Source organism: Balaenoptera borealis (genome assembly GCF_965194805.1).
Source record: "Balaenoptera borealis genome assembly, chromosome: 14".
In the NCBI taxonomy this organism is placed as follows: Eukaryota; Metazoa; Chordata; class Mammalia; order Artiodactyla; family Balaenopteridae; genus Balaenoptera; species Balaenoptera borealis.
In genome coordinates, this window is record NC_138875.1 from 70,667,124 (window position 1) to 70,687,789 (window position 20,666).

At 51.1% G+C, this 20,666-nt stretch overlaps 1 protein-coding gene across 2 annotated transcripts in view; it reads right to left on the minus strand.

The window, feature by feature from the left end:
* TBC1D10A (TBC1 domain family member 10A) overlaps positions 1 to 20,391 on the minus strand; it is a 31,158-nt gene extending 10,767 nt beyond the window's left edge. The window contains exons 1-2 of one of the 2 annotated variants that reach the window (XM_082354108.1): positions 20,093 to 20,391; positions 1,102 to 1,201 (exon numbers count right to left, since the gene is read on the minus strand). In XM_082354108.1, the coding sequence (XP_082210234.1) occupies positions 1,102 to 1,201; positions 20,093 to 20,301 (309 nt within the window). In that variant the 5' untranslated portion in view covers positions 20,302 to 20,391. The remainder of the gene's footprint in view (positions 1 to 1,101; positions 1,202 to 20,092) is intronic. The other variant, XM_082354107.1, reaches the window with a different exon arrangement.
* Between the last annotated feature and the right edge of the window lie 275 nt (positions 20,392 to 20,666).

Here is a 20,666-nt window from a genome sequence, read left to right on the forward strand (position 1 = left end):
ACAGCAAGAAAGAGCCCTGGGCTCAGGGCTTTACAGTAGGAGCCTCGCAACAGGATTGTCATTCCCACTTGACCAGGGAAACTGAGGCTGAGAGGGTGAAGTGACTCACCCAAAGTCACACAGCTAGCCACAGGCACGAAGAGAGGGAGGCCGTGGGGCTGGGCCCAAGCCCTTATGTAACCTTTGGTCCTGGGCTTTCTGCGAAGCCCTGCAGCCAGCTGTGCCAGCCTGGAGACCAGCATGTCAGCAGACAACAGCAGGCCAGCGGGGTCACTGTGCACTGGGTACTTGTGCAGAGAGACCCCGGCTGTGGGACTGTGGACAGGCCTCCGCTAGGCCAGGGAGTTAAGCAGACTCTGCTGAGGTGGACAAGAGTACCAACACATACATGTGGTGGACAAGGATGTTCCTACCGGGTGATAGAGCTAGTGCCTAAATATAGCCCACCAGAAAAGGACCACATGGTATTTTCATTTTTATAAGACCATTAAACTGTGAGGTTACTTTTCTTTCTTTTTGCTTTGTCCGAGGGGCAAGAGGGAACTCATCAAATTAATCTAGAGGGTGAAGAAGGCCCCTTATTGTGGTGGTGAAGAGCGCAGGCACTAAAGTTAGACTGCCCGGGTTCAAACCTTGATTCTGTAACCATCCATAAAGTGAGGATACTACCACCACCAATCTCACTGGGGTGTTGTAAGGATTATCCAAGTCAAGTGCCCAGCACACTGCAAGTGTTTAACATACATTGGCTATTACTAGTATTATAAAGTCCTCCCTGATAGGTGGTGAGCAGCAGTAAGGACTTCCCCCAGGAGAGCTGGAAGAAAGCTGCCTGAAGGGCTTTTGGCTAAGAGCGGCTTTGAAGTTTGACTCCAGGACAAAGTTCTGTGAGAGTCTGAAGTCATCTGGGAGGACCAAGTGAAACCTGGGACCTGCCCTCCAGCCAGCTTCTGTCCCCATTTCCATGCTGGCAGGTGGGGACACCTAAGGCAGCTGGCGGTTGGAGAAGCTCCTGCTCCTCCAAATTGATGCAATTCCTCCCTCTTCACTTCCTCCCCCGGCTGTGACTCCCAGCCTGAGGCCCAAGGCCAGGACCCTCACCTTTTTGTGCTTCTTGGCCATCCACTTGTCCCAGTTGTTGAGCATGTCCAGCCATTTGGACTCCCTCTGCCTCAGCACCTCCAGGGGGACTTCCTCTAGCCTGTGGAGCAGAGGGCAGGGCCTGTCAGAGGTGCCAAGAGAAGCAAAGGCCCTGGCTGAGGCCCCAGCCACCAGCCTGGTCGGTCTCCATTCCTCCCCCTGCCCTCCATCCCTGCAGTTCCCTTTGGAGCTGCTAACTCATGGACACCCTAACACAGATGCAAGGGAATGCAACCCCCTCCCTGGAAGACATAGGCTGGAGAGACACTAGGTTCAAGTGCTCACTCCTCCAATGCGTCAAGGGGCCAGGGATCACCGTGCCTCTCTGGGGCAGAGGCCTGAATGCCTGCACCTGTGCACCATAGCAAAGCATTCCCATGCTGGGTCTGTCCCGATAAATAAGCCTCTTCACAGGGCCAGCATGCAAGTTTCAGAGATGGACGAAAAAACTAGTCAAACAAGTACAGAAATAACATGCTCACCTCTGCACTCTACAAAACTAGTTACTCAGAGTTTCCCTAATTACGCCCTGGCCCTTTCCCACCTCTCAACCTTTGCTCATGCCAGTCCCTTTGCTGGAATGCTCTCCGAGTTGTCTCTACCTATCAAAATCCTAAATACACTTCAAAGCCCCGTCAAATGCCACTCGTATTTGTACATCTACTAACTGTGCAGTTGTCACAGCTATGCAGGCATTGTTCTAGGGCCAGGGTATCTGGCCCTAGAAGCACTCCTAGAAGAACTCCTGTGACAAAAACAAACTCCCAGCCCTCCTACTGGCCTCTGAATGTCCGCTAGAGCTGGTGGGGAAAACAGCTCAGCATGAAGACCCACGCCAGGCAGCACCAAAGCAGCTGAGGTAGGCTGAGGCGAAATCCCTGGCTTAGAGGGCGCTTCAAGTGAGTGAGCTTCTTCCAAGGAGTGAGACCCTGGAAATTCCTGAGTTCACGTAACTAAGGGGCAAAGAGAAGAAGGAGACTAGTGTTTGTAGGCTGCTTCCTTATTTAGCCTACAGAGCAATACTGGTAAGAAAACAACAATGAAAAAAATATATATGTGCACTTCTCTACACACACATACACACTCTCTTAAAATTATTTTTAAAGTAGTGGATTATGGATCTTTTAAATTTCTTTTTTGTGCCTTTTTTTTTCAATTAAAAAAATACTGACATTATTGAGAGGAAAGATACCAAGGAAGGGTATATTGCTTAGAGTCAAACAGCAAATCAGTGGAAAAACCCAGACTCAAATCCAAGTCAGATCCTAGCCAAGTGCCTGCACTCAGTGCTGCCTGACCTCCCAGGAAGGAGCTGCCTGACCTCCCAGGAAGAAGTTGAGGCACTCAGGCAGCTGGGAGGAGGCTCGCAGGAACAGGACATGGTGGGGCCAGAGTTTGGCCCAGGCCTTGATTCTCTGATTCTCTTTCTACCGGAAGGAAATGCACTGCTATAACTTTTACTGGTTGGAAGAGCAGAGGGAGGGGCCCTGGCAGAGCAAAGGCCCCCAGACACAAAGGGCAGGTCCTCTTCTTAAGTGTTCTTTATCTGGAGAACTGCACAGGCCTGAGAGCAGCCTTGGAGCTGAACAGCCAAGGAGAAACAAGAGCCTTGGGCAAACTTGGCCCCCTCTACACAGGGACACAGGCTACCACCCTCTGGAACTGCTGACCCTCTCACCACCTACAGATAGAACCAGGGCACAAGGATACTCTCCTTCCTATCCCTCCCCATAGGAGAAAACCTGAGACCATACCTTTAGATCAGGTAATTTACAAAGGAATGTAAATTATGCACGTCTCCAGGCAGCCCCCAAAACACCCAGGGAGCAGAAACCAAAGGCCCAGCATCACAGGCCAGGTGCCCTCCCATCACCTACAAAGTACTCACTTATACAAGTCAGGGGATGAGCCTTCTAGCTGACTAAACAAAAGGGGTACCCACACTGAGTCAACAGGAAGTGCTGGCAGTTATGGATGTGGATAATATCTGATCCAATCCCTCCCTAGAGCAGATGAGAAAATGGAGGCTCATAAGAGGGCAAGGCTTTCGCCTGAGATTACCAGTTTCCAGAGAATTCCCATCTGATTAAATATATGCCCATTTGATACCTCAACCCTCCAGTCTGTCTTTATTGATAAGATCTGACAGCAGGGCCCCAGAGATACCCATTCTCCCAACTACAAATACACAGGGGAACACATTCAAGTTCGGTGTTCTTTTAAATGATTCCAGATAACAGCTTTGGCAGTTTCAAAGCCCCAACATCAAACCTCAAACCGGAATTTCAAATGGGTACAAAACAAACAACCATATTTCCTGGATTCTAAGACACTACTGATTTTAAACTACACCATTGATTTGGTAAGGTCTGCTCAGAAACGAACAAAAAACCCACCACTGCTTTAAATGTACATGTCAACTGAAAGATCCATTTTGATTTTTAAAATCTTAAATTGGGAAAAATTTGAGGAAATATGGTCATTTGAGTGCCTTCTCCTCCAACAGCAGAGGAGTTTAACCCACCTGGAGAGGGTGGGAAGGAAGACACTGGAGGTCTGGAGGTCTGGTTGAACGGAGCATTCAGCACTTTACGTGCTCTCTAACTACAGGTAAACTTCTCTTTACATACAGGATGTGCGCCTGAAAAGCTGCAGGCTACCCATTTTTTTACCCATTTCACATACCCTTCAGTCTGGTCAGTCAGGATCTCAGAAGGCATCTGATCAGACTGCTGTCTGATATAGGAATCCCTTCTACAACAGTCCCTTGCCCTCTCTGAGGCTGTTTCCCTATACAATTGGATGGCCTGCATTGTGAATTGACCCTCAAAAGATGCCCAGAAAAAAAAAAAAAAAAAAAAAAAGATGCCCAGAAAGGAGCCGTGAGATGGAATTGGGTCTGGGTATCCCTGCAAATGGCATAATGGTGTAGAGGCCCTGAGGTGGCTTCCTCCTAACAGTGGGGGGAGAGCATGAGCCAGTTTCCAGTGACAGGGAAGCTGACCAAATGGCAGTTTAAGGAACCAAACAGCCCATGGGGGATGCTTCAGGTCTGAGAGTTTCACTCACCCTTTCAGAAAACCCCTCTGTCCTTAAGGTGACCTGAAGGAGTCTCTGCAACCAAAAGAGCCTAATGATAACAGTCTCTAGTGGCCCAGCCTCTGCTGGAACTCCTCCAGGGATGGGGCCTCATTATCTCTAGGTAAAGCCACCCTTACTGTTGAAGTTTTTACTGTTAAAACTTAATTCCCCCAAATTTTCCTGGTATCTTCTATCTATAATCTCAATACCCCCTTCAAAGGCTGTACAATTCTCAGCCAGATCAGCCCCACACCAGGCACACACGTACTTATCCCTTGTCACCCCCCCATCCCTACCTGGAATGCCCTTTCCTCTCCCCTCTCCAAGTCACAGCAACACTTTCAGGACCCAATATAATAATAAAAATGACAACTTCAACAATAACAGCAGCAATAGTAGTTACCATCTGTACATCATTTACTACTTACCAACATCTTCCAAAACACTTATATATATCCATTTTCCAGAAGTAGAATCCAAGACTTAGTAAAGTTAAGTGCCTTGCTCAAGGCCATGTAGCTGCATTCAAACCCAGGCCTGCCTCACTCTACAGCCCATGCTCCTGACAGTGTACTATACTCCTCTGCCTGCAAAGGTCAAGCCCTTAGCCTCCACACAGCCTCCATGCCTGCCCAGATCTCACTGGCTGTACTCCAACCTGAAGACCTTCATCCTGACCTAGAACACCATTTCTCAAAGTTTTTAAACTGAAACTCCCAGTAAGAAATACATTTTAGACTGAGACTACACACACACACATAACCAAAATACATTTTATGAAACAATTTACTATTACATGTACTAATGTACCGGATATTTTCAGTTCAATTTTTATATTATTCTACTCTTTTTTTTTAATTAATTTATTTTTTTAAATTTATTTTATTTTTGGCTGTGTTGGGTTTTCGTTGCTGCACACGGGCTTTCTCTAGTTGCAGCGAGCAGAGGCTACTCTTCGTTGTGGCGCACGGGCTTCTCATTGCGGTGGCTTCTCTTGTTGTGGAGCACGGGCTCTAGGCGCACGGGCTTCAGTAGTTGTGGCACGTGGGCTCAGTAGTTGTGGCTCGCGGGCTCTAGAGCGCAGGCTCAGTAGTTGTGGTACACAGGCTCAGTTGCTCCGCAGCATGTGGGATCTTCCCGGACCAGGGCTTGAACCCGTGTCCCTCGCATTGGCAGATGGATTCTTAACCACAGCACCACCAGGGAAGCCCTATATTCTATTCTATTTTTTTTCTTCTTCTTTTAATGCTGGTCACAATCCCCTAAATTTGATTACAGCACTAAATCACTAATGAATCAAGATATGGTCTGAAATGAGCATTTCATTACAACTTGGTCATATTGCTCAGCACTGTCCCTCCCTAACTGGACTGGGTCTTGAACTTCTGTAACTCCCACCATGTACCTCACAGGTGTTCAACAGATGCCTGCCTGGTTTTCTCCATGACATCATTATTTTCATCTGTACTGCCTTCAGGGCTACAAGCCACTGTTGCCTACAGCAATTTTATTTGTGCCCCTAATAGCCCAGTGAGATCCTCATAGGTTAATTACTATTTCCATTAGACCCATGAGAAACTTGACCCAATCAGAGAGATTGTATGACTTGGGCAAAGTCCAAAGCTATTAAGTGGCAAAACCAGGGCTTTCCTTTGCAGTAGTGACTCATGTGCTGCTTCTCACTCCCCTGGGAAGGCTGTGAGGAAATCAGGCCGTTCTCCAGGTGCCACTGTGTAGCTCTATCTCTGGCCCCAAAACCCCTGGAGACAGTCTAAACCCTCCTCTAGTGTTCTGACTGTCTCAGTGAGCGGCTTGCCCCTACCTAGCAATGCTCAGTGAGGCCAATATGCTGGATGGGCAAAGCTCGCAAGCGCACCCTCGGCCACCACCTCCTAAGGGAGAGAGACACAGAGGAGACAGAAGTGGGCAGCCAGAGAGTGACTGAGCCCAGATTCTGTCGGGCTCTCAGGCTGAGCTAGGCTTAGTCATGCTGTGCCATGCCATGGCCCAAGGCAGCAGTGACACTCCATTGACACCAGGCTCTGCAGGCTCCCTAGCCTTCTCCCCAAACCCAGAAGCTGAAGACTTCCAAGAGCTCAGAGGGAGAAGACCAGTTCCCAAGGCTACCCAAGACCTGGGCTCTCTCCGCCTTGTCCTTCCAGCCATGTATCAATATTTTCCAACCAAGCACACCTCAGCCCCTCCAGTTGGCAGACTCAGCCAGGTGTGGTGCCTGTGCCCATGACCCCTTTATCGAAAGGTGTCAGATAAACTTTGGTCCCAAGGAACCAGTGTAACCGCCTCCTCCAAGCCTCACTCTCTAAACCAGCCCAAGCAGAAGGCCCAAGGTCACAGACCTCAGGATTGATCCTCCTCATCTCAACCATCAGGAAGGCCAGGTGGAGTGTGGGAGAGAGTAAAAAGAGTGGAGACCTTGAAGCCAACCAACCTAGGTTTCCATTCCAGCTCCTCCAACTGGGAGACAGACCTCTAAGTCACAACTTCATCTTCAAGTGGGACCATACACATACCTCATACTTTATAAGGCCTAAATGAAGAATAGATGTGTATAAGGACCCAGCCTGGTGGGTGGCCGGCTAATGGTAGCTTTAGGTGACTGGTATTTGCAGCTTACCTAGCACTTTCACATCCCTTTTCTCATCTGACTGGTCCATACACACGCGCAGCAGGGCACGATTATCTCCATTTTACCCATGAAGCAATTGAGGCCCCAAGCGATTAAGTCATTTACTCAATGACACATAGACTGTAACTCTTGGCTTCTGACCCAGCTCTGCCACTTTGTGACTACTCCACTCTCTGAGCTTCTGGTTCCCCACGTGTAACATGGGGGCAATACCACCCCTTCAGAGGGCAGCAATAAAGACCACATGAGACAGTAAGAGCTGATACACTTCCAGCACTCGCTCTGTACTAGCTCTGCCAAGCACTACATAGGCACACAAGTCCCCAAGGAAGTAGTTTTTATTATCTCTACTTAATAGACATGAAAACTAAAGCTCAGCACAGCTGAATAATCTGTCCAAGGTTACACAGCCTGGAAATAGAGGCTGCCAACTGAGTACTAAACTATCCAATAAATATAAAGTGACCCACATGTAACAGGGCCTCAATACCTGTTACATTCCCTTCTTTTTCCTTTATCACCCAGTAAAGTAGAGAACCACTACCCCCTGTGCTGAGATGGCAAGAGTGAGCAAGATGAAAGTGCAGAAAATTGGGAAATGGATGTGCAATCACAGATCCAGGGACAACAAAATGGGGGAGCTCCCCTCTCCCACCCAGAGCTGGAAAAAGAAGTGAGAATAAACAAAAGGCTGACCTACTTTGCACACTGAGTAACAACCTCTGGAGTTCATTAACCTAAGAGGTGGTAATGACTAAAGTATAAATAGCTTTTATGCCAGCTCCATAATAACCAATGACAGGAAACTGGAATCAAGAGAGGGTGGGTTGGTGGTGTGCAAATGGCCGATGATCAGGGCTGGGAGGCCTGTGAGGTTACCTAACGAGTCCACCCACTCCCCAGACAGCCAGGGAAGCCTAGAGACCAAAGGGTAAGTGATCTGCCCAAGGCGACGCTGTGAGTCAGTGTAGAAAAGGAAGATGGTCTGCAGCAGCCTGGTGCTCCCTCCTGCGTCCTGGCAACCCCTGGCTTGGAGGTAGGGCAGTGTCCAGGCTCCCTGTCTGGGTGAGAGAGAGAGTCTGGTTTGCTTCACTCTCCCCAACTCCTGGTACAAGCTCGTTCCCGGCCTGCCTCCCTTTCCCATAAGGAATTCCCTGGCTTTGCTCCTTCCAGCCCTGGGTCAGTGCACAGTGGTAAACAGGTTCTCTCCACCCTTCTCTGGCCTCAGTGCCATGGGCCTCTGCCCAACTCTCCACTCTGCACAGCCCCACCCTCCCCCCCATGTCAGAGGCAAGAAATGGTTCCTTTAAGCACCAGCCTTGCTGGCTCCAAAAAGCAAGGAATCCCCCGCCCCCAACCCCCACTCAGCTAGGGAAAGGCACAGACCTTAGCAAAAACTCCCAGGGGAGCTCTCCCTGACAAATGCAGAGAGATATGGAGGCTATTCTCAACAGAAGACATCCCTTCCCCAACCCCCCACCCCTATGGGGCAGAGTACTACTTGAAATTCCCCACCGGCAACTGGGTCCTCAGGTCACAATCTCACTGTGGGCACCTGGGGGCCCCCATGACTCAATTACATCCCCCCTCACCCATCCTTACAAAACTGCTAAATTTTATTGATAGATCTTATCAAATTAGTCTTAACTCACTGCTTATCTCTGCCAAGACTCCTTCAAGGCTCCCTACTGCCCTACTTGCTCAACAGAAACCTCAGGCCCTGGCTCCCAGGCCTTCCTATTCCCTCTACACGTCCTTCTTTTTTCCCAGCCCTATTTCTAGATGGCCCTCTCTCTGAGCTGCCCTCCCTCACCCCTACCCCAACTCTAATTCAGGCCCACTCATCTTCTGAGGCCTCCTTCAGAATACCCTCTCATCTCTACGAAGCCTTTCCTAACCACTCCAGGAGCAGAACACAATCAGCACCTCATTACATTCCATACACATCTCTCTAGAGCCTGTGTTCCAGGCCCTGAATCTACAAAGTTGAATAAAATGTAGTCCCTGCCTTTGGGGAGGTCAATCTGGCAGAGGAGACAGATGGGTGAGTAAATAACTAGCACACACAGAGGTGCTATCACAGAAAAACTAGAAGGGTAGAAGGTGCTAGGAGACTGCAAGAAGCCCTCAGGGTGGGGGTGGGGGGAGTTAGAGAAAGCTTTAAAGGGGAGCTGACTTTTGAGATGGTCCTTGAAGGGTGACAGGAAGTGGCCAGGGTGAGAAAGGGGAAAGAGCATATCAGGCAGAAGACCCAGTATGAGAAAGCACAAGTGAATGGAAAAGGGCCTGGCTTGTTTGGGGAATGTGAGCAGTCCAGTGGAGCGAGTCTGGCTTCTCCGCTGGACTGTCCACTCCGCTGAGGCAGCATTCCACGAGAAGGTGCGCTCCTGGGGGACAGAGGCTCTGCCAATCACACCCTCCACAGTGTGTCCTGGCCCTAGAACAGAGCCTAGTACCTAGCTGGTGCTCAATAAATGTGTGTTGACAGATTCATTTGCTTTGTGACCTCAGGCACTCTGAGTTTCAGTTTTCTCCCCACTGAGATGGGAATACTATCCTCTACCTTGAGATCAGATGGGAAAAGCACAAGCACAGAAAGTGCTTCATAAAGGGCACTCCCTCTCTGGCCTGATACCAGCTCTGGATCTTCTTTGAAGCCCAGCACAGGGCTGAGCCCAGATGTGCTTGATGATGGCCTCTTACAACATTATAATTCTATATTCAATTAACATAATTGAATGTTTGTTATAACACTTACCAGGTACTTGCTATGGACCAGACATGGTGCTCAACACTTAAATTATTTCATTTAATCCTGACAACAAGCACATGAAATAGGTCCTCTAATTATCACCTCCCCCCGCTTCTGCAGATGAAGAAACTCAGGTTTTCAGCAAGCCAGTAACTATCCAATGTCCTGGGTGAGCAGAGGACAGCTCTGGGAGGTATACCCGGGCCCTGCTCTTCTGCTCTGTCACTCAACTCTGGCACTGACTGCTATCCACTAGGCTGGGTGAGCACAAGCCTTGCTCCCAGGGAGCTTGGAACTTAGTGACCTCAGAGCCATATACTGTGTGATGATTGGCAAGTCACTTTACCACTCTGGGATTTGGTGTCTACCTCTGTAAAATGGAGATTATGATGATAATAACTATATCTCACGAGTTAAATGAGGTGGTATTGGTGAAAGCATGGTCCACCATGCAGGCTCTTCTGTGAAATGGCATTACCATGTGACTATGCTGGGAGGTTGGAAGGGGTCACTCAGAGGCAGGACAGGAAGCCCAGGATGAAAGTCTACAAGGAACCCAGGAGGGTGGTGGTAATTATGAAGCAAACTCTTACTCCTTCCCCAAGTGACTGCCACTACCCAAGAGGGCAGAGGCCCCAGGCAGCCCTACAGTTGCATGCTTTGAATTGAATCTTTCAGGAGACCCACTTTTGTTCTCACTTCTGCTTTATCTTCACAGACCAAGGAGAAGATCAGGCCCTCGCATCAGGGTCCTCAGAGTCAGGGTCACCTGAGGGCTCTGTTCCAAATGACTCAATGAGGAACTGATTGGGGGATTCCCAACCTGCCCTGGCAGGACAGAAAGCTCCAGACCACAAGCTGAGTGGGATTGGCTTCCATTTTACCCCCAAGGTCCAAGGGTGGGTAGGCAGAGCACATGAGGGAGTCTGGATCTTCACACCCACGCTGCCTTGTTCTCTCACCATTATGCCAAAGGCCTGAAGTAAACCTTAGAGGATTATTCACACTCGAATTATAAGAGCCACCATGTATCACTGAACTCTTACTTTGTGGCATACACTGTGCTGGGTGCTTTACCAACATTTCCTCCCTTAATACTCATAACCATAAGTGGCATGGGGCCAGTTCCCTCTCCCAATGCCACCACCTGGCCCATTTACAGACTCAGAGAGGTCACATGGCTAGGAAGTGACAGAGCCAGGGCCTGAAGTCAGGTCTGCTGGTGTCTTGAACCCAGGATCTCCCAGGTCCAAATTTAGGTTCTCCTTTTTTGTGAAACCAAGACAGAGAGGAAAGGGAAATATACAGCATCCTCCAAAAGAGGCTGGCTAGGAAAGATGGTTTCTGGACACACAGAAGAGGAGGAACAAGAGTTTTCCATACTATGTTCCTGGGCCCCTTACTACCCAGCTGCGCCTGCCTTATCTTGGGGTATATGTGAGGGGCTGTGTGTGGAGACCTGGGACAGGAAGTGTGCCATCCATTATAACAACTCAACAACAAAAACAACTCGAGAAGCCTACTAGGAAAAGTGTAGACACTTGGGGCTGGACTGAAAGTCCTAAGGCTGGGACAAGAAGAGGGAGGACAGGCCACACAGTAGCAACAAGCTTTGGTAAGATGGAAAATTGGGAAGGAGGAACCCTGGCTTCTAGGCACAATTCCATTACTCGTTCAGCTTGGGTTTCCTTGTCTGTAAACTGGGCAAAATAAAACTTACCCTACTGACTTTCCATTGCTCCTGTAAGGATTACTGCAAGGCAATGAGAAAGAAAGCACTTTGCAGAACAAAGAGCTAGACAAATCAAAGCATTCTTTGATTTGACTGCACTCCCAAAGACATGAGGGCCACTGGTCTGACAAAGGGAGGTCCTCTCATAAGAGAAACAGAGCATGCTGGAAGCATTGGCCTTTGTGGGCTGTGCCCTGATGACCCCTTGCACTTGTGTGGTACCTGATAAAAAACTTCTCAAAGCCCTTTTCATATACTCCAAGGTAAGTCTCAGAATGTTAGAAGCAGAAGACCTCTTCAACATCACCCATTAAAACTGTCTTAGTTTATATGCAGGGGAAACTGAGGTTTAGAAAGATTAAGCAACTTTCTCAAGGTCGCAGAGCTAGTTAGGGGCTCAGGGAAGCCCAGGACTCAGGTCTCCTGATCCCCTGTTCAGCAGTGTTTGTTTACACATGCTCCTAATCCAGTTATCTCATTTGATCCTCACAATCCTTTTGTACACAGACCACACCTTTATCTACTGTTGAATGTCTGACTTCCCTGCTAGGCTCTAGGTCTTGGGAGGGCAGGACCAAGTCTCCAGAGCCTAGCACATGGCTGCACACGTAGTACGTGCTGGATGAAAAGCAGGGAGCATTAGTCCCATGGTCAGGTGAGAGGACGTGCTTAAGTCACACACCACCAGGGGCAGTGGTGGAGCCAGCACTGGCACCTTGACCCCTGGGTTCAGAACCCTTTCCCATATTAGCCTAAATCCACATATCCAGCCAGAATCATCTCTGAGAAATGGCTGGTGGTGCCCCAAAGGGCTGAGGGGTTCACTTTCTCATAGGCACTGGACTTGCTTCCACCTCCCAGCTGAGGCACCAGCTCCAGGAACAGAATAAAGGTGAGATGAAGTCAGCCCTCAGCTGCCATCTGCCTCCCCTTGATCAGCTTACGCTGTGCCTAAAAGCCCCAAACCTACCCTCCCCAGCTACATACCGTCCTAAGGTAGGCTTTCCATGCCCTCAGGGCTTACTCCTCTCTCCTTGGAGAGGTCTAGCCCTTCTTGCAGCCTTCCTTGCCATCCAATATGTTTACTGGGCAGAGACCTCAAAGCTCAGTTCCACTCACCCCACCCCCTCCCAACCAGGCCAAACCCACTCTCCTACTGGAGAGAGACAAAGAACCCCTTGATGTGCCCAGAGCGTGCCAGCCATGCCAGGCACCTTGGGGAGCCCAGGGCTGTGACAAAGCAGAGTCAGCAGCAGCCCACTGTCTGCTTCAAAAGAAGGCCACAGATGGCCTTCCTTCCCTGTGGTCAGAAGGCCCTGGAATGGCTAGGCCACTTCAGCTTGGCCAAAGCCTTCCCAGTTCCCCTCAGTCCATACAGCCAATCAGGCACCAAGCCCTACTTGCTGATCTCTTCATCCTCATAGCTCAAGGGCTCTTCCAGGCCTCTCTACAGCCCTTTTGGGCTGTCCCAACCTCTCCCAACTGCTCTCACTGCCTGTGGCCCAGCTCCTCTTTATGCCATCTTCCATGCCAGCACCAGACTGACCTTAATGAAACACAGGAGGCCTCAGTCTGACATTCAAGGCTAGTCACAGTCTGCCCAACCTACTTTGCTACCCTCCCCTTGCTTCACGTCATCCTCCCGCCTCCCATTCTTCTTGTCACCTCTTGGCACACCACATTTCTCAAACAGCTGGCTTCTGGTGGGACTCTGTACACGGGTCCCCTCCCATACAACAGAATGGCCTTCCTTGCTCCTTCTCAGGCCTGGATCAAATGCGACTTCTTTTCTTTGGGCTCCTATGGATGGAGCTTGCTGCTTCTTCTTCCTATATATTCCCAGAGCAACCACATGCCTCCATTACAGGCTTTATTGCTCAACACTGTAATGATTTGGTTGTGCTTCTATTTTCCAACCAGTCTGTGAACGCTTTGAGGGCAACAAGACACAGATGTCTTGATCAACTCTGTATCCTTAGTCCCAGTCACAGAGGCTGGTAGAGTAGGGGCTCAATAAATGTTTGATAAATAAACTCACTGCTAAGATGGATAAACTGGTGAAAGTAAAGCCTTGGCTTTCTCTCCCAGGCTCCTGAGTCTGCTGCCTACTTCCCTACATGAAGAGCAGAGACGAGCTAAGCTGTGCCAGCCTCTGAGGAACTGGACAGAGCATGGAATAGAGTAGGGTGGGGTGGGATAGAGAAGGGAAAGAGAAAGATGAGAAAAGAAAAGCCTAAGTTGGCAGCTTCCCTAAAATCCTGGAAAGGGGGCTTCTAAGCAGGTCAAGCATCAGGAGAGTTGTTTTGCCAGTAGAGCAGCCAGGAGTTTTCTCCCTGCCAGGGTCTCCCTTCCTGGACCCAGGACAGCAGCAGATTTTCCAGGGGCAGACAAAGCAGCTAAAGGAGGCCTCTTCCCCGTCAGGTGTGCTGCCAGCAGGATAAAGAGAGTGATCAGCTAGGACACTGACAATGGGTGGATGACGACTGGGTTCTGCTCTGGTGGGCAATGCATCCTGGCCTGAGGTTCAACTGGCTTGGAGTGAGGAAGAGAATGGGCAGGTCCATGTAGCTGTGGTAGCAATGGGCTGAGAGTCAGAAGATCTGGGATCCCTCCCAAATCTGGCTCCACTGTTAACTAAGGGCAAGGCTTCTCCAAGCCTCAGATTTCTCACCTGTACGGGGTGCATAATTCCTGCCTTACCTACAAAGAAACACTTCTTCCAAAAGGCACACACTGGATATCAAAGTCAGATGGTCATTATGCAGTATTTTGGGGTCAAGAGCAGTGTAGACTCTGGCCTATGGGAGGGATAGAACAGGCCTGATCTGCCCAGGCTTCCAGGGCCTCCCCAAGGATCTTCACTGGGTGTTTCTCTGGCCTGGTTGGCCATGGACTTCAACTGTACTGAGAGACCTGCCTTGCCCTCCACACTGGGATGGGGAGGTAGCCAGGTTCCTGCTAACTGCTGCTCTGGGTGTGGGGGCCTCAGGGACTGGTGAGCACCTGGCGCCCTGCCTGCTTCCACCTTAGCAAGGTTTAGTCACTGGATTCAGTGTCGAGAAACAGGTTCTAGTCCCAGTTCTGCCATTCACCAGCTGGCAAGCCTTGGACGCTTTCTTCTTAGAACTTCAGTGTACTCATCTACAAAATGGGATAACCACCCCTCTCAGGGGAACGTAAGGGTTCACCATGGGTTAGGGGTCACTCCTGCCCACAGTGGATGGACCTCACTGATGCTCATCATCACAGCCAGAGATGGAAAGTAGGAAATGAAAAGACAGGACCGCTAGCTACTCCAGTCTCTATGAGGAGGTAGAACATTCATTGAGCATTCATTGACAACACCTATGGTGTTGTCAGGCTCTTTTCAAACATCAGCTCATTTAAACCTTACAACAACCCTGCAAAGTCAGTATTATCATAACTATTTCACAGTGAGAAACTGAGGCTCATAAAAGTGAAGCAATATGTCCAAGGTCACACAAACAGCCAGACTTCAGAGCTTAGGTGAGGAGGGAGCACAGAGCACCTTCTTTTCCCACCGCGGTGTAAACAGATTGCGAGGCTGAACCAGAGCCAGGCCTCACCGGCCCCCTGAAGGTCCTGTTTCAGACCCAGATGCTGGGAGGACAAAACATCAAGCAGGTCCCACCGCTTTATCTCTTTCCCACAGCTTAGGATTTCCTAGCAGGCGGACACACAGGCACCTTCCCAGGGCAGCAGCTGGTGTGCTGCCCCCTCCTTCACCAAGTCAAGTCTTGTCTGAGGCCCTAGAACACCCACAGGGCTACCAAACCGGATTTTCCTTTGAAACTGGAGGAAGAGAAGGAGAGAAAATGAAGGATCTGTGGCCCAGAGTCATAGACCAGGGCTCCACATGTACAGCTGTCTCTTTCCAGATGGGCTACCCAGGGACCACTCCACTGCCAGCTCCATGCTCTCCTGGGAACTGTAATAGCTCAAGAAAAGAGGATGTTCTGAACTTACAAACTGGAGAAGGTGGTGGAAAAGCAGGGAGGCAGGCCCTGGCCTGTCAGGAGGGCCCTGGCCCAACAATAACTGGCACAGATCAAACTATCAGGATTTCAATTAAGCCAGTTCTAAGATTTCCAAAGTCATAGGGCTGCCATAGTTGGCTATAAGTAGTGGAGGGCCCAGGGGACAGAGGAACTGAATCAGCAAAAGACAATATTGCTGTTCCAGATGTTTCTCCCTGGGCCCAGTTCAGATCCCTCTCTCCCCTAACAGGAAGCCAACACCCACGGGACCCCAGAGAGCATAGCTCCTCACCTTATCTGGCCTGAAGCACTGAGCAGACTGAAGCTGGGTGGGAAACTCCAGCTTCAGGAGGCCAGTCCTGGCAATCACATAGGAAAAGGAAAGGGAGGTCAGGGATCCACCCCTCTCAGGCCATCTTGCTCAGGCCAGAGACCTGGTATCCAACTGATATCCTTCTTTCCCTTCCTGACCAAGTCCTCTATGCTGCAGAAGGGACCCCCCACCCCCCTACAAACAGGTCTGCTCTTCCTACCCCTAAGTGATAGGAATGGTAACATCACTCCTCCCACACTTCCCTGCTGAGGATACTTCTTTCTCCTCCTCTGGTCCTTCCTGGGCTTCAACAACCAGCTCAGTTGCCAGCCAAGCCAAAAGAACTAATGCTGCCAGCACTCCTGTCTGTGCCCATGCCACCACAGGGTCCTTCACTGGCTGGCTGCTTTCTTGCCTCTTCCCACTCACTGGCTACTGCTCAAAGGCAGGCAGGGGCCATCATGGGCCCAGCAAAGGTTCCCTGTAGAGTAGGCTCAAAAGACAGACAAGGTGGGACTTCCCTGGTAGCGCAGTGGTTAAGAATCCGCCTGCCAATGCAGGGGACACGGGTTCGAGCCCTGGTCAGGGAAGATCCCACAGACCGCGGAGCAACTAAGCCCGTGAGCCACAACTACTGAGCCTGCATGCTGCAACTACTGAAGCCTGCGCGCCCTAGAGCCCATGCTCCACACAAGAGAAGCTACTGCAATGAGAAGCCCGCGCATCACAACAAAGAGTAGCCCCACCCCACTCACCATAACTAGAGAGAGCCCACAGGCAGCAACAAGACCAAACACAACCAAAAAAAAAAAAAAAAGACAGACAAGGTGAAGTAGAAAAGGCCTAGGGCTGGGAATCAGGAGTTCTGGGTTTAATTCCTGGCTTTGCTCCTAATTGACTGAAGAGGTGAGGTTAATCACTTCTCTTAGGCCTCAGTTTACCTATCCATATGAGGATGGCCATCTCTAAGCTCACTTTCAGCTTCCTGATTTGAAATGTGTGCCGGTAAATGTCACTCAATAAATAAATATTAATTGAGCATTTACTTCTCTGCAGGCCTGAGGAAAAAGTGAATAAGCCTGGTCCGAGGGAATTCCCTGGCGATCCAGTAGTTAGGACTCCACACTTTCACTGCTGAGGGCCTGGGTTTGATCCCTGGTCAGGGAACTAAGATCCAACAAGCTGCGGCCCACCCCCCCCAAAAAAGAAAATAGCCTGGTTCCAGTCCTGAAGCTCATCAGTCTAATGAAGTGGTAATGACAACACAGCCTTATCCTTGCTGGGCCATCCCTGTTAGCCTCCCACACTGCTGAGGGAGTCAAAAGTGCTGACCTAAGCCAGGGAAGGTGAGGGCAGACAGGTTCTTCTAGGAACCTTCTATTCTACCTGTCCAGCACTCGATTTACTGCTGGGGCCATATGCCATATTAATGGGTGGTAAAGGCAGTGGAAACGGTCCTGACTGGGGAGTCAGAAACCCTGGGTTCAAGTCCTGGTTCTGACACTAATGTGCTGTGTGATGTTTCTTTTCTTTTTCTTTTTTTTTAATTTATTCATTTTTGGCTGCGTTGGGTCCTTGTTGCTGTGCGTGGGCTTTCTCTAGTTGTGGCAAGCGGGGGCTACTCTTCATTTCGGTGCGCAGGCTTCTCATTGCGGTGGCTTCTCTTGTTGCGTGTGGAGCACGGGCTCTAGGTGCACAAGCTTCAGTAGTTGTGGCACGTGGGCTCAGTAGCTGTGACTCGTGGGCCCTAGAGCACAGGCTCAGTAGTTGTGGCGCATGGGCTGAGTTGCTCCGCGGCATGTGGGATCTTCCTGACCAGGGCTCAAACTCACGTCCCCTGCATTGGCAGGCGAATTCTTAACCACTGCGCCACCAGGGAAGCCCTGTGCTATGTGATCTTAAGCAAGTTATTCTCTTCTCTGGACCTCAGTTTCCTCATCTGTATAATAAGTTAGGGTTAAGCTGGTCAAACTCGTAAGATCCCTTCCAGTGTTAACAGTCTATGATTTTATGATCTACTCATGCCAGGTACCCAGCAGTCACCTGAGTGGGGTAGCTTCTGATCTGCTTTCTTCCCCCATCCCCCTAACCCCTGGCAACTGCCAAAACTGATTGTCTTGAGACAACCTTTGGCCCAGGATGGCTGAAACAGACCTTTAATCTGGAGCCAGAGTCCCTGCCATCTCCACTGCAGCCATCAGTGCTAATGTTTCACTTCTCTGGGATAGCACATGGTCTCCTAGCCCTCAACCACGAGACTGGGTTCAGGGCGGTCACCCTGAAACTTCCCATAACTTCCTCTTTTATGGCCTTGAGCAGGGACTTACTTTTGGCTTTTTTTGAACCACAATATAAACTATACAGGGAACATCCAAGCTTTCAGACACCAGAGATTTTAAGTTGACCAACAGGGTCAAGAAAGTGAGGCAGGGAGAGAGGAAGGGATGTGGAATCCCACCTCAGCCCCAGCGCTATAGACACCAATGATGCAGATGGTGTCATTGGTTTGTGGTTGGAGGGTGGGAAAGACAGATGTCTGGCTGCTTGGCTAGGGACTACAGCCAAAGGGAGGTGCTTCCACTGGGGCCTCTCTGTCCACAAATACCAGAGGTACGCCCTCATTTTCTCATCAATTTTCAGACCCTTAGAAGGAAAAGAAGGAAACAACATTTTCCTGGGCCACTACTTGAGCCAGGCATTATGCTAGGCACCTTCGAATACTTGATCTCATTTAATCCCCACAGTAATCTTGGGAGTAGGTATTACTGTTTCCCTTTACAGTGAGTAAGCAGGCTCAGAGATTCAGGAACTTGTCCAAGGTCACACAGCCAGCAACAGTGATTTCTTCCTAAATCTGGCCTTTTTCCACTATATCACACTGCTCTGTACCCTGATACCTGGTTAACTGCCTGATAAGCATGGAGTAGGAATTCTTATCTCCCAGAATTCACCAGCAAATCTGAGCTCTTCCTTCCAAGCACCCACAAATGCAACTGAGGACTCCTTTCCCACTTGTCTAGACCTCATGCCTCCCAGGACCCTGATCCCTGGTGTCTGCTCTTCAATTCAAAAATATACCCTAAGTACCCTTTGGGTTCTCACAAGCTAATCCCTGGGGAACTGTGACAAAGCTGCAAGTCAGGGTAAGGAATCAGAATAAGGGGTGCTCTCTGAGTCCTGGACTGGACTAGGCTTAGCTTGCTGTGAACAAGTGGGAAGAGGCTGGAGGAGACAGATTCAGTGGGTAAAAGAGAACTCTCCTTAGGGGAGGGGCCTGCATTTCTCTCCAGCTCTCCAAAGGAGAAGGAGGCCTGGTGAATGTGAGGCTTTGGGACTGCAGAAAATCCCAGAAGGGACCTTTATGGGGTGTGGGGTGGGGATCTTACAGATGGTTAAGGCTCTTCCATAAGTCATAAGAGAGGCTGATAGGACCGTGGGATGGGAGTGGGGTCTGGAGTCCATCTTTCCTAAGGGCATCACCAACCCATACATATGATCTCTGTGAGGACTGGACTCAGGGAGTTCTGTGGGGGCAGAGTGTGGCTGCTCAGCTTACCCTGCCTGGAGGGAAGGTGCTGCTCCACTGCCTCACATTTCTCTGCCTGCCAGCTGGGTGCCTGGGTGTGGGGGATCTGGGTGTGCTATGAGCAGGGACCCTGCTGTCTCCTTGCCTCCCGCCCAGTCTGCATTTGGAGAGGAGGTGCATGCTTCCACAGCATACACAGAGACAGCTGACAGTCTGTCCTGGAGGTGAGGTACCATCATCCTGTGGGTACTGGGAAGAGGCAGTGCCTGCCCACCTGTTGCTGGTGACAGGGAGAAACCTGCCTCTGAGCGGGGAGAGGGGGGCACTCTCTGACCCTTCCATTAGGGGAAGGGACTGTCTGTCCCAAGGTGGTAGGGAGCTGACCAATGTCAGTTCATCCAGAGGTCCGTGTGTCTTGAGGTGAGGCTCAGTCTGTCCCGGAGTGCGGTGGGGGCAGGGCAGCCCGTCCCTCTGAAGTCTGCCTAAGGTGTCCCCCTGAAGTGGGGGTAGTGGGGCGCTGAGACAAGGGCGTCTGTGGGTCTCGTGGGAGGCTGGGTATGGAGAATAGCAGTCTGCTGGGGGAGGGGCGGCCACCTGTGAGCCTGTCAGGGGCTGGCCGAGTCAGCCAGCCCTAAGGCGAGGGTGGCAGCGCTGGGGTTGGGACAGGTATCTGTCGACCAGTCCGCACTGGTGAGGAGAGCCCAGTCGGCCCTTCCTAGGGGTGGGTCAGTCAGCCTGGGGGGGAGGTGGGGGTGGGGCAAGGGAGACAAGGGGTCGGTTGTTCCTGGTTGGAAGGGAGACGTGTCTGTCCTTTCTGAGAGCGGCTCTGTCCGCGTCAAGGACCCCACGCGGGTCCCGCCCCCGGCCGCCGGACCCCCGGCTCCGAACCCCGGAGATACTCACGCGCCCTCGGCGCCCTGCGAGCCCACGATGAAGCCGAACTTGTCGATGCGGCGCTCGGCAAAGCCGTTGGCCTCTGAATCGGAGCCCAAAGAGCTGAGTTCGTCGGCGGCTGCGGCGTCGGGGCCCGGGGCCAAGCTCTCCCGGGTCCCCGACAGGCTCCCCCCCGCTGCAGGCGCGCGCGGCCCGTTCTCTCCGCGGCTCTTCGCCATCCCGGCCGCGCCCGCCGCCTCAGCCTCAGCGGCCACCTCAGCCACCTCAGCCGCCCGACCTCCGCCGACGCCGCCGACGCCCCGCCCACGAGCCGCGCCCATTGGTCGCCACAAAGCCGGGGGCGGGGCCCTAGGCCTTCCCTGGCACCTCCTCCCCCCCATGCCCAATGGGCGCCGCAGACCCCGGGGCCCGCCCACCTCCCCCAGGCTGGCGCCAACAGGCCCGACGTGAGGGGGCGGGGCAGCCGTCACCCGAAGCCCTCCCCCCTGGACTGCCAATCACTAGAACTCACCTGAAAAAGCTTCTCGGGTCTTTCCGGGTTAGCCCAGGCCTGGCCCGACACCTGCCGCACCGCCCAGGCCGA